The sequence below is a fragment of the Marmota marmota genome, unplaced genomic scaffold, assembly GCF_001458135.2.
Source record: "Marmota marmota marmota unplaced genomic scaffold, marMar, whole genome shotgun sequence".
Classification (NCBI taxonomy): Eukaryota; Metazoa; Chordata; class Mammalia; order Rodentia; family Sciuridae; genus Marmota; species Marmota marmota.
Window position 1 is genome coordinate 108,728 of NW_026000119.1, and position 13,759 is coordinate 122,486.

The 13,759-nt window shown below is 32.5% G+C and overlaps 1 protein-coding gene across 3 annotated transcripts in view; it reads left to right on the forward strand.

Annotated features, from left to right (window-relative positions):
* The first annotated feature begins 250 nt into the window (after nucleotides 1-250).
* The window catches only part of Mapk10 (mitogen-activated protein kinase 10), a 174,287-nt gene continuing 160,778 nt past the window's right edge, over nucleotides 251-13,759 (forward strand). For 2 of the 3 annotated variants that reach the window (XM_015499180.2, XM_015499176.2), the window contains exon 1: nucleotides 251-352. In XM_015499180.2, the coding sequence (XP_015354666.1) occupies nucleotides 287-352 (66 nt within the window). In that variant the 5' untranslated portion in view covers nucleotides 251-286. Of the gene's footprint in view, nucleotides 380-13,759 lie in introns of all 3 variants that reach the window. The other variant, XM_015499179.2, reaches the window with a different exon arrangement.

Sequence of the window (13,759 nt, forward strand, 5' to 3'; positions counted from 1 at the left end):
TATACCTTGCTGTAGCTTATTAGATATACATAGTCTCTTATATTGCATTTTTATGATTACAATAATCATCATACAATATGGAATATTTAACCACCTTTTATTAATTAATTAATATTTATAATTCATGAAAAATACTAGGTACTGTTTGAATAGGGATTAGGGTGAATATATGTTGTGCATGATACCTTGTGTATAATCTAGATCATATTAATCTATACTTTAAATTTGTTTAAAAAATCATTGATTTGGACAATTCATGGCTTTTTTTTTTTAACTGCAGGTATTTATGAGCCTTCATTTCTTATACTACTGCAGTGAACCAACCTTGGATGTGAAAATTGCCTTTTGTCAGGTGTGTGTTCCTTACAGGTAGAACAAGGTACAGTATATTCCCTTGTATTTCCATTTTGCCATTCTGTTTTATATAAGTTCCACATCAAAGTTATGCTTATATAATACTAAAAGTAGCTTAGGAAGTACAAGTGGATACTTTGAAGTTTATCTCTTTCTAGTTCATTTAAGTTAGAATAGGAATTAAGAGAATTCTTTCTGAGCAATTAAAAATATATTTAAGCACTGTGTAAAGTGATTTTTTATTTGATTTCTTTAAAGCTTTAAAATATTTAGTATTTCTTTCCAAATCCTTGAAATAAGACTTTAATAATTAAAATAGCTGAAACTCATATTATTCCTCCTCATTCTAAGTACTGATGCATCCCAAATGCAGTATCTTCAATACCCACCAAGAGTAAGGTTGTGCTCAGTTTGTTTTCTTATGCCTAGCTCTAATGAATAGTTGGGGGGGGGGGCGTAACCTAAATGACAGTGATCAATAAAGGTGTATTTGACCAACAAGGAACAGCAAGGCAGCAGCAACAGTGGTTGGTAATTTGCATGGACCAAGTGAATCTGTACCCTCCTACTCATACAAACTCAGTTCTTAAGAGCATACCCAGTATGCAGGTATGTTTGTAGTAGGTGTGTTTAAGTAATCCTAACTTAAAGCTGCTATCATGGTGTAATTGATAGTGCTCCCTTTTACTCTCAATTATTCTAGTTCAGACAACAAATCACATGCTAACCCCCCTCACATTGTAAACAGAGACTTTACTTCAGTCTCTCTGTGATCATTACCATTGTTCCTTCTCATTGAGCTGTGTTGTAAACAGAGAATGACATGTTGTTTCTACTATTTTACCTTTCCTGATTCTAGAATCTTTCTGGGCTTATTATAGAAAGTATAGTATGGAAAAGTATAAAGACAAACAAATCATTGCTTTTCTATTTTTTTTTTATACTCTATCTGAGCATAGTCAGAATTTGAGGGGAAAGTAAAATGTGTTACTTGCTATAAATCAGACTTAATGATCTGCCTCATTCCTCCACCTCTAAATGTTACAGTGCCCGAAGTCTCGGGCCTTTACACAACTTCTCTTGTCAAAACAGAACTCTGGATCCAGAGAGCTTTAGTTAGAAATTTTAGATCTACTAGTTAGTAGCAATTTATTTGTGAATGTGGATGAATTACTTAACCTCTCTGTGCTTTGATGGTAAATAGCCGAGTTCACATTACTCCTCATTTGTAAGGGCTGATGAGTCCCAAATGAAGTTATGTCCAACACCCACCTATAGTTAGGTAGTGCTTAGTTTGTTTTCAGATGCATAATTCTTATCTGTAGTTAGAATAAGGGAAAAATAACATGATCCCGATCCCAGGGTTGTTACAATAGTTTCAATGAGTTTATACCAGCAAAGCACTGATAACAGTGCTGGTACATGTGTTTGTTAAATAGATAATTAAATTTTAAATGAAATTTCATTTACTCTCCTGGTGCTCCCACTGAGTCCCAGTGCTTTAAATATTATCGGTATTTGAATACTCAAACAATTTTATCTCCAAACCAAACTTCTCCCTGAAACCAGATTCATAAACCTGGTTCTGAATTTCCAAATAGATGTCAAATAGGCATATCAAACTATCTATATTTCAAATGAACCTCTGATATTTCTTCCAGAATTGCTCTCTTCAGTATCTTCTCCCATTCAGCAAATGCTAACTCCATCTTTTCAGGGAGTCTTTTTTGACTATCCTATTTAAAATTGTCCCTTCCTACCCCACACTGCCTATGCAACTTTCCTGCCTTTCTTTTTTCCCCTCCATAACACCTTTCAGCATCTGACATACTTGTTGCTGGTGTGAAATGTTGCTTCTCTTTATCTGCCAATTCTGGACTTGAGAAGAAGTTTTCTTCAGGGGTTTGCTGGAGCCAACAGGCTCAAAAGAAATGAATGTGCATATCTGCTCCCAACTCAGAGTTGGTATGGTAGCTCAAAAGTTGTCATAACAGGAGTTTTTACTTTTCAGGAAGGAGCAAATACAACTCTCCTTCCTACCCTTTCCTCTCCCCAGCCAGTTGTCAACATTTACCAGGATATCATCAGAATTTTGTCTCTTGTTTACTGCTGGACTACAGCACTAATAGGCTAGGCTCTAACTAATTATATGCTGAATGAAAGAATACATGTTTTCTTTATGTCAATAGCCACAACTATGATCTGCTGTAATGGAAAATGATCAAGTCTGAATTTCTGGGTTGCATGTTTTGGCCTTACCACTTGCAAGCTATATGACTATGAGCTATTTCCTTAGCCTTTATGATCCTCACCATTTACTACGGACATTAATACTTAAACAAAACAAAACAAAACAACAATAATAAAACAGCCAACAAAAACTAAATTCATTTAAATTAATTTTTACATATTTTAAACCTCAAAATTATAAGTTAAAATATTTTAAAATTTCAGCCATTAAAAAAAATCTAAACTGGCTTTGTGTGGGTGGAAGTTATTTTTCAAATCAACCCCTAGCATTTGAGTACCGATGCAGAATGTATATTTCAAGTAAGAGTCCTTTTAAAGAAAAGGAAAAAAGAAAAGTGGAGCATGAACTTTTTTATTGCCTTTGAAATTTTTTGAATACATTCAGATTATATAACATTTAAAAAACTGGAAATATGATAGCAAGCAGGATGCTTTCAGTTGTGACTCCAGAGCATCTTATTTTCTTTCCATGAAGAATTTTTATTTTGATAGTAGTTTTTCCTGTAGCTCAATGCCTCATTTACTGCTTTAGTAATATAAAGAAAATAGTGTATTTAATGTCAAAGGCAGAATTATTGTTGGGGGGGTGCCCTTTCAAAGTTTTTTTTTGAAACTTATTTCACAGGGCATTCCACAGGTACTTTATATGCTATGGTGTTTAAGTTGATCACCAGTCAGGCTAGGCTGCTCCTTAACTTTTGTTCCACAGACAGTATTCAAAGACCTTCAGTAACTTGTTAAAAATTGGTAATCAAATGTGTCCAGAATCAAGGTCTCTTGATTCTTAGTCTGGGGCTTTTTTTCATTATGTTTTATTTCCACTTTTTTCACTGTTATCCCTAGGAATCCATAAGGGTTTTAGTTAGCTTTTTCACTGCCGACACTAAAGGACCTGACAATAATAATGTTAGAAGAGAAAAAGTTTACTGAGGGGCTCAAGATTACAGAGTTCTCAATCCCTAGACAGCAGGCAGGACATCATGGTGGAAAAGTGTGGCAGAGGGAACCAACTCACATGATGATCAGAAAACAGACTTCACTCTCCAGATACAAAATATATACTCCATATCCACGCCTCCAGTGACCACTTCCTCCAGCTGCACCCCACCTGCCTCCAATTACCACTCAGTTAATCCCATCGGGGATTAATTCACTTATTAGGTTAATACTGTACTCCAATCATTTCTCCTCCAAACCTTCTAGTATTGTCTAAGGTGAGCTTTTGGGGAACACCATATTAACCGTGATAATAAGAAAGATAGAAAATAAAAATTACTGTAAAGTAGAAAATAAAAATTACTGTAAAGTATAAATTAACAGAAAGTATATACAGTATCTATGATTGCTTTCAGCTGAATTTTTTTTAACCTTCTTTGAAAAACGTTTTTATTAGTGCATTATGCTTATACATAACAGTGGGCTTCATTTTGACATATTTATAAATGCATAGAACATAGTCTGATCCATTTCAATCCCAATGTTTTCCAGTTTCCTCTCCGTTCTTCCCTCCCTGTCATCCCTTTCCTCTACTCTATTGGTCTTAAATAAAATTTAATGTGTTGTGATATATTTATATGAGCACATAGCATAATTTGGTTAACTTCATTCCCCAGTTCTTCCCCTCTCTCCCCCCTTGATCACCTACCTCCACTCTACTGATCTCCCTTCAGTTTTCATTAGATCCCCTTGTTTTATTGTTTTTTCTCTTTAGCTTTAATTTTAATTGAATTATTTGAAGTACATGGGATTTATTAACATTTTAGTTACTTTTTATTAATTTCATTGTTTTTATTATTTTAAAAACCCAACCAAGTAGGTTTCGAAGAATATGATTTCTCATTATAATGAAGGAAGAAATTTTTCTTTGTACTGTTAGACAAAAAAAAGAATAATCTCTGTAAAATGTATGAATCCTTTTCCAAAAGATAACCTAATTTCAAGTGCAAAATTTCTTGATCTTCTTGAGAAATAGGTAAGCTGCCTTAGCCTTCTTTTCTCCATTGAACAGAAATAGAGATACACATTTCACTCTGAATTTAAAAGAAAATCTGTGAACAGTGTTATTTCTGGAAACTCTGCTGTAATGAACAGATGAGTCAGGGTTTTAATCAGAGAATACATTTACAGAAAGATAATGTGTGTTGGAGACTCCATACACACCCACTGGCGTCTGCAGCATTTATTACATCCTGTGTCTGTTAGAATTAGCTTTGCCGTTTTGTGTTTGTCCCCTTAATGCTACTCTCTTGCTGGTAGGACTAGGGCATGCTCATCTTTCACTTTAATCCAATAAATATTCAATAAATAATTTTTGAATGAAAGAGTAGAAATGAAACAGTAAAAAAACAACATCACTTCCCAACTAGCAATATGTTTGCTTGCCTTTCAAAATCAAATCAATTTCTCAACATCTTCGCATCTTACAAGTATATTTTCATAGATTTAATCATGTACTGGTTATTGTGCTAAGCATAAATCACTATTAACCTAATATTTATCTAACAGTTATTGTCTCAATGTTTACTGATGCTTGAATTACTTATGAATAAGTTAAAAAAAAGAGAAAGCCTGAGACACAGAAGGTTCAAATTAATAAATCAACAACTCACATGTTTAAGTAGCACTAGAAATAAAAGGGACTGAGCTAAGACTGGCCTTCCTTTTGACTATGACACGGAAACTTCTTAAGGGTCCTTATATCTTGAATGTCAGGAGATGTCTAAGCATTGGCTGATTGATTATTGATTTCACCATTCATGAATTCAACCATATCTTGTGTGTTATGGATATGTTAATTAGCTTGATTAAATCATTCTACATTGTATACACGTAACATCATTTTGAACCCCATAAATACACAAAATTAAAATATGTCAATGACTATACAAAATAAAAAAAATTATTATGGTTTTATTTCATTAACTTTTTATAACAATGTATTATCAGAAGGAAGAATCCTATTATGTTTTATTCTGGAGCTAAAGGTCTTTAACCATTATGCTAAGCCCATTATACTAATTATATATTCAAAAATTTTTATCAATACAATAGTTTTACAAATTTATGTGATACACTCTGATGTTTTGATACATGTATACATTATGTGATGATAATATTATATGGCAATAATTAGCATATCCCTCACCTCAAACATTTATCTTTTTTTATGGTGAAACATCCTTTATGAACTTTTTTATTATCTTCTATTAGTGCATGGTGTTTTGACTGAAGTAAGAACTTAATTTAACTCAGAATCAAAAATTATGATTTAAATAGAAATAAGTCTAAGGTTATACATGGTTATACATCTCTAACACATTCCAAGAAAGGTCAAAGTGCCATAGGACATTGTTTTCTTTCTTTCTTCTTTTTGTGGTGCTGGAGATTTGCCAGGAAGGGCAAAGAAACACTTTTACATTAATGCTAAAAGTGTCTCTGACAATTAATGTTCAGAATATTGCTGGGATATGGCAAAAATATAAACCAACAACAGTCTTCATTGGGGAGTTATTATAGTCAACATTGTTCTTCATTTTTTTAAAAAAATTACCTAGTTTTTGGCATAATACCTTACAAGATAAGATAGCCAAGATTAAGCATGTTGAAATTTTCTACTGAAAACAATATCTTTCATAATAAATATAAAATATTACTAAAAGACTTGACTAGTTAATTACATTTTATTTTATTACTTTAATGTCTGGATAATAAAAACACTGCGTGTGCATACATATTAATTTTCTTGGCTGCAAATGGTAGATTTTCTAAATAAATGCAAACTTACTTTTGAGAAAAAATACTGATCACTTTTGATTCATTGCTGTTCTTTTGGTAGTATTTTCTTCTTTCAGTCTTCAGAAATTTCAAAATAATTTGCAAATGTTTATAAGCTGCATTAGCTTTTAAGAGCCTTTTATAAAGCTGGAAACTAGTAAGCCAGGGAATTCATAAAAAGGGGATGTCTGGAATGTCCATTAAATAGTTTCATTTTAAATGATGTGTTCTGATTATTAGCATCTAGGGCATTTTAAAAATACCTCTAAACCTGATTCCTGAATTATATGGGTTTTAAAAAGCAATTCTTTTGCTGTACAGGCATTTTGAATTTAAAGTAACTTGATTTGCTCAACTTATTTCATTTGATGAGTGTTTGATGTTTCTAGCTCAAATACTTTGAAAATATCCAATTAAAATTTTTACACTTCATTGGATGGCCACTAAAGGTGGAATAAAGAATTTTATACCAACATGGGGAATACAACATCAAAGGAAAAGGTGTTTGGGCAGAACAAGGCAAAGGAAAAACCTGAATAATCTGATGGATGATCTGTGAAATAAATGACATGGTTTGTACGGTTTAGATTTTTGGACACATTGTCTGCCATTCTCCAAAATCTCACATAGATTCTTGATTTGATATAAATACAGTTTAAGGGTAGCACTAAGTTGGCTGTGGATATATTTAAACTCAATGGTGTTTTTACAAATAAATGGCTATAATTTTGAGATATAAATCTAAAATGCCTTCCATTTTAGTATTTTATATAATGTGGAAAGGCACATTTTTAATTTCAACTTTTCATTTTAATGGTTTTCTTCTCCTGTGCATTATTGAAAGAAAGGACTCTGACTCACTTCTATACTTGCTTTGATACATAATATTTAATTTTGTATTAATTTTCTAAAATCAATATTTGTGCTATGTTTTGAATGACCAGGAATAACTTATTAAACAAAGACAGGGTAAACATTATCATAAAAGCATGGCACATCTTTATAACGAAAAAAAATCACTGAGATTTCTATACTATCATGGTAACTGTCCACCTGTTTTCAGGGATGAATATTTTGTGTTGCTTGAAAATTTTTTTTTCTTGGTGCCACATGTAAAAATGGCTATAATACAATTTTAAGAGTAAATTTAGTGCTACATTTCTGTTTTATACTCTGGGAAGATTTTTCTAAAGACTCATTAAATAGCTATTTTGGTTAATGAATAGATTTAGTTATGTGGCTCATAGTTATCTAAGAAAATCTGAAGTTCTTAAATTTTCACTTATGTAATGATGAGGTTTTCTTTATTGGTTCATTGTATGTGCTAGGTTTTTCCTAAAACACAAAATGGTCAGAATTTTCCTTCTCATTGAATGGACTTCACCTGAATATAAATGTAGTTTGATGTTATAAGTTGCTATGGTTGAGGCATGAATCAGATTAACTGAAGATATTGGTTTAATTTTCTAAATGGTTGTATTGTACTGTATCCTAGAATTATCTGTGGGTTTTAGTCCATGGTTAATCTATAATCATGCTCTATAAGCACTAATTTATGGGTTCCACTTTAGTCTACATTATGTTCTTAAGTAATCAATTAATTTTTTAATACACTATTTTAATTCTATTATCCTTCTGATAGAATGCTTTGAAAATATTAAGTGATAATTTCTGCTTTTCTGTACAAGGATTACCTGAGGTTGGGGGGCATGATGAGCAGAGGCTGCATGTTTTCAAACAGGTTAAGAAGGCTCACTTTGGTTTTGAGTCTTAAAACCATTCCAATCTTAAAGGTGTCACTCAACTCTTCTTTTGTTCATCTTTTCTAAAACTAAATGTTTATTTGGTTATACATCTCTAACATATTCCAAGAAAGGTCAAAGTGCTACAGGACATTTTTTCTATCTTTCTTCTTTTTGTGGTGCTGGGGATTAAATTCAGGGACTTGCACATGCCAGGGACTTGCACATGCCAGGCACTTGCTCTATCATTGAGCAATATCCCCAGCTCAAAGTATGTATTTAAAGAGATAAAAACCAGTCTTTTAGCAGGTGGAACTGCTAAGCTTTGGTATCAATTAGATTTTTTAATAATTATTCAGATGATGGAATTAAAATAATAAATAAGTCATATAGTGTTTAAAAATAATGTTCTTTATTGTGTACAATAAAACAGAGCACTAAAGTTTAAATTCTTAACTGTAACATTTAATAAATTCTAATTTTCTTTTTAAAAACCACAGATATATTTTAGAGAGAAGTCTGTAAAACACAGGTCACTTATTTTAAGCATTTTGATTCCTAAACAACTTTCTACTCTTTTAATTTTGTATTCCCACTCTAAGAAAATTTCTTAAAATTAATGACTGTTTATTAGCCTGGTCATTTTTTTGTCTTTATTATATAACATCAGGTTTTATTGCCTATTTTGCATTGCCTTTATCTTTATTATGGATAGGTTGGGAATGTGTAGACCAAAAGGTGTAGAATTTATGTGATTAATTTGTTGGCTAAATAATTGTGATATTGAAGCCAACATTCCATGTTTGATTTTCTAAAGGACTTAAGACAGCTTTTGTACTCTTAGTGCCTAGAACAATGCTTAGTACAGTGTAGGACCAAAGTAAATATTTGTTGAATAAAGCATACTGTAGTAATATTGGATATTGGATAGACTCCAAATCTCAATGTCTTTTTAAAACAGTTCATTTCCTGTCATAAAAATCAAGTTCATGTTAGCAAGGACCTTCATCTGTCTGATGACTCAAAGAGCTTGTGTTTCTGCCTTTCTGTGAATCAGAATTTAAGCTCCTGCACTCTGGTGATGTGCTGGTTGAGACATCAGATGTAGGAATGAATGAGCTGTGGGGGTGCATCACTTTTAAACTGCCTTTGTAGTTAGCTGACTTCTGGTGTCTATGCATGTAGTTCATGGGCCAGTATCAATCATGTGGCCTCAATATCACTGCAAGGGAGGCTGGGAAATGCAGCGGAGCACATAGATATTCATAGAACACTGTCTGTATCACAAATTGAAACAGAAAAAACATTTTCTTACTGGATCGTTCTCCACCTTGTTAATAATATGTAGATTTTATAGCAGTAGCACAGTTTCTTAGATTGGCACAGTGGCTTAAAAGTTTAGCCAACTTTTATAAAAAAAATTCTAAAACTGCTAATTAGTTAAATGTTGTATCACTTCTCAATAATAGTTATAAATCTAGAGTAACAATAATCTTTGAGCATCTCCTATAACCTGTACCAAGAGAGCTTTATGTAGAACTTATAAAATAGAACTTGCCCAAAGCCTCACAGTCAAGATTCTTCAAGATGCAGATAGATGAAAAGCTGAAGTTTTATCAATTGCTGAAATTCTCCATCTAGAATTTCTTACTTGTAAAATAAGAATGCTCATTCTTACATGAAATGATGTATTCGACAGCCAGTACAGTGCCTAATGTTAATTCTAGTTTGGTGCCTGGGAGGATTCAAGAAGTACTAGTTTTCTTCCTTCACACATGAAGAATATGCAGGCAGAAGCCATACTTGCTCAGTATTGGTTACTATTACATGCTTCTTCACATAGTTAAAATAATGATTAAATCTAAATTGAGTCTCAAAGTTTTTATTGTATGATTGTTTTTTTTTATTTTTATTTATTTATTTTTATGTAGAATTTTTAATTTATATATGATAGCAGAATGCATTACAATTCTTATTATACATATAGAGCACAATTTTTCATATCTCTGGTTGTATGCATAGTATATTCACACCAATTCATGTCTTCATACCTGTACTTTGGATAGTAATGATCATCACATTCTACCATCATTAATTACCCCATGCCCCCTCCTTTCCCCTTCCACCCCTCTGCCCTATCTAGAGTTCATCTATTTCTCCCATGCTCCCTCTCCCTTCCCACTATGAATCAGCCTCCTTATATCAAAGAAAGCATTCAGCATTTAGTTTTTTTGGGATTGGCTAACTTTATTTAGCCTTATCTTCCCTAACTCCATCCATTTACCTGCCAATGCCATGATTTTATTCTCTTTTATTGCTGAGTAATATTCCATATGCCACATTTTTTTATCCATTCATCTATTGAAGGGCACCTAGGTTGGTGATTTTTTATAAGCCATTGATTCCATAGAGTAACTATCTCTGGGCTAATGAATATGGAAGTAAAATAGATTTCAGGATGTAATCCTCCTTAGAGAATCACACTTTAAGGAACAGTAGGGAAATGTACTCTTGACCAAATAAAATCTCAAATTGCTCCCTTTAAAACTCATCTGTAAATAATTTGACTCAGATTTAAAGTGCATTGAGGGCATGCCTTTCTGCCACAACAAATGCAATGGCAAACATTGTTTCTGCTGACTCATACAACAATCATAGAGTGGCATCTTGAAGCAACTCAATCTGATGGTCATAATTTTAGAATATAGAGCAGAATATCATTTGTGTCAAAGGTAAAACCATTCTTATTGTAATGCATTCCACTGTCATATATAAAGAAAAAAGAAAAAAAAGTAGAACCATAACTTTGGGCAGATAAGTTTTTAGTATGCAAATAGCAACAGCAGAAGACTATCCAGATTGACTGGCTGATTCTCTGAAAATGCATTTTGTAGCTAATTCATCTTGAAGGTTTTATTGAGAGAGATCAATTTTTTTTCATCCATAGCACTCTCCACATTGTATAGCACAAACAAGTGCTCAATAAATATTCAAAAATTAATGGAATCAAACTCTATATTTTGTGGGAGCTCCAAACATTCATCTTTCTGTCACCAACTCAAGATTATGTACTTCAACCCGAAATTGGTTTAATGTGTAGTTAAGTTCAAATTGTAGATTCAGACAATTGATAAATAGAACAGTTGGTAAGGAAAGACATGCTATTTGTTAATCTCTCATAATTTTCTATAAGTTCTATTTCTGTAGCTCATTCACCTCATCATTAGGAAAACATTTCATTGTTATAAATGATGTTAGCTGAACTGAGTACGTAGTTTAGTAAAAAAGAACAGAGTTGGACAAAGTTTAATTCATTTTATTTATTTATTTTTACTTTAAAATATTTTTTAGATATAGATGGACACAATATTTTTATTTATTTATGTGGTGCTGAGGATCAAACCCAGTGCCTCACACATGCTAGGCGAGTGCTCTACCACTGAGCTACAATCTCAGTCCCTTAATTCATTTTAATTAGTACCACTAACTAATAGTTCTAAGATTTTGATCCAATTAAGCAACAGTTCTGTATGCTACTTTTCTCATGTGTTATGAGCATAAACTTTAGTGTTTAACAGACTACAGAGTGTACCTGTAATAAGTAACTAATAATACTGGTTCACCTTTATTTTACCCCTTGCCTTACTGACAGTTAATATCATAGAAGTCATATGAAACATATTTCTTTGTCTTTGATTAAAATTCATTATATCTACTGACTGTTGTTTGATTCCAGACTTCATATATAAGGGATGATTGAATATATTCTTCCTGAAGTTAAGTGCTAGTGAAGTTTTATCTTTCCTATGCATTAGTATGATACATTTTATGAAATTAATGAACCAGACCTTGCCACTCACTGTGGTTTTGTGGTGGTTGTCATTATTTTTCCTTTGACTTGCTGCAAGTATATTACATTTTGTGCTCAAAGCAGTAGATATTCATAACTTGAGTCTTCTGGTAAAACTGCAATCTTTCAGCTTGCTTTATTTGACATTTGTTCTTAAAACTGGATTTAATGGGTTTATTGTTCCTATGTTTTTTATGGTGAGTTGCACAAATCCTTTATGGAACTATATAGGATATAAATAACAAATGAATGAAAGAAGAAAATGGCTTGCTCAGGGTTTCACAGCTATTAAGCACAGAACTGATCCAGGGCCAATACTATTTTCAGCTATATCATTCAAAAGAGACCAAGAAAGCTTAACCTTAAAAGATTCTTAAACCTCAAAGTTTTCTACTAGGTAATTGACTAGCAGTAGCAGAGGATGTCATCCCCAGATGAAAATGAGGAGGGGGTGCTTCTGGAATGTAGGTTATTATATTTGAAAAAAAGTGCAGCCAAGGCTTTGGAAACCTGCAGGATAAGATCACTAATGTGGGACATTTTTCTTTGCAGAATTCCATAGCCATAGGCTAGCAGCTGAATTGATGATGGGAACATATTGCATAATGCTCTTTCTTACAGGTCTGTAAAAACGCAGACTTTTCACAGAACAAATTACATTCAGATTTCCTTTCTGCCTACCAAAATGCCAGCAGCAATAAAGTCTTTTAATTTAGTTTGAAAATTTATTATTTTTTTTGGCTGATGGAAGATAGGTAGGAAATGAGTTTGCTTGGAATTTTTGCAAAAAAAATTCGATTACATCCCAAAAGAAATAATTGTAGTCATTTAAATATTTAAATATAAAGTTAATATTAAATAGAATACATTTAAAGTAATTTAAATCAATGAAATATTGATCTTAAAAAGTTGCCATGGTAGTGGTTTATAATTTTCTAAACTATAATATTTCTCCTTTATAATTAACTCTTAACATATTAATTTTATTTTCTAGAAAGATAGTTTCCATTTTGATAAACATTTATAAATACCCATAGGTTGCATAATTTTCCCCAAATATTTTTGTGTAAATCGAAAATAAATTGATAAGGAAAAGATTATTTTCATGAGCTCACAGAAATAACATTGATCAGGTAGTGAATTATACCTACAAGATGGAAAAACACATCACTGGGAACATGGGATCTGGGCTGCAAAGGAGAAACTGACATCACGGGGAGTCATTCATTGTTTTCAACTTCCACAGCCTTTGCTTGCTTGCTGATCTGTGTTGCTTCCAGGTCTTGCCTCTCCCATTCCTCCTCTTTGATAACATCTCCTATATACTCTTCTCTAAGATGGTAGTTTTCAAGATATGGCCCAAATTCTTGGTCCTTATCTTAGTCCTATTGAATCATAAACTTTGCAGAAAAACTCAGAAATCTGTTTTATAAGCTTTCCTCCTGCCCAGCTAGTTCTGTTCCATGTTAAAATTTCAGAATCTCTGCCCTAAGCTGTTGGCTAATCATGTCTTCTTAGCATGGAGTTTTGATTGTTCACCTAAATCACCCCAACTATCTTGAGTCCTATGGCTTGAACTCAGGAAAAACTGCAACATAACTGGAGACATATCATAGAAGTCATATGACTTCTAGCATTCATTATTTTTAGCATTTATTTATTTCTAGCATTCATAATATTTTTCCAGGGTGTCCTTAAAGCATTTTTCATAGGCAAATTGTGTAGAGAAAATTTTGTATTTGAACATTACAGTTATGATAAAGACGACTGCATAGAAGACGAAGAATAA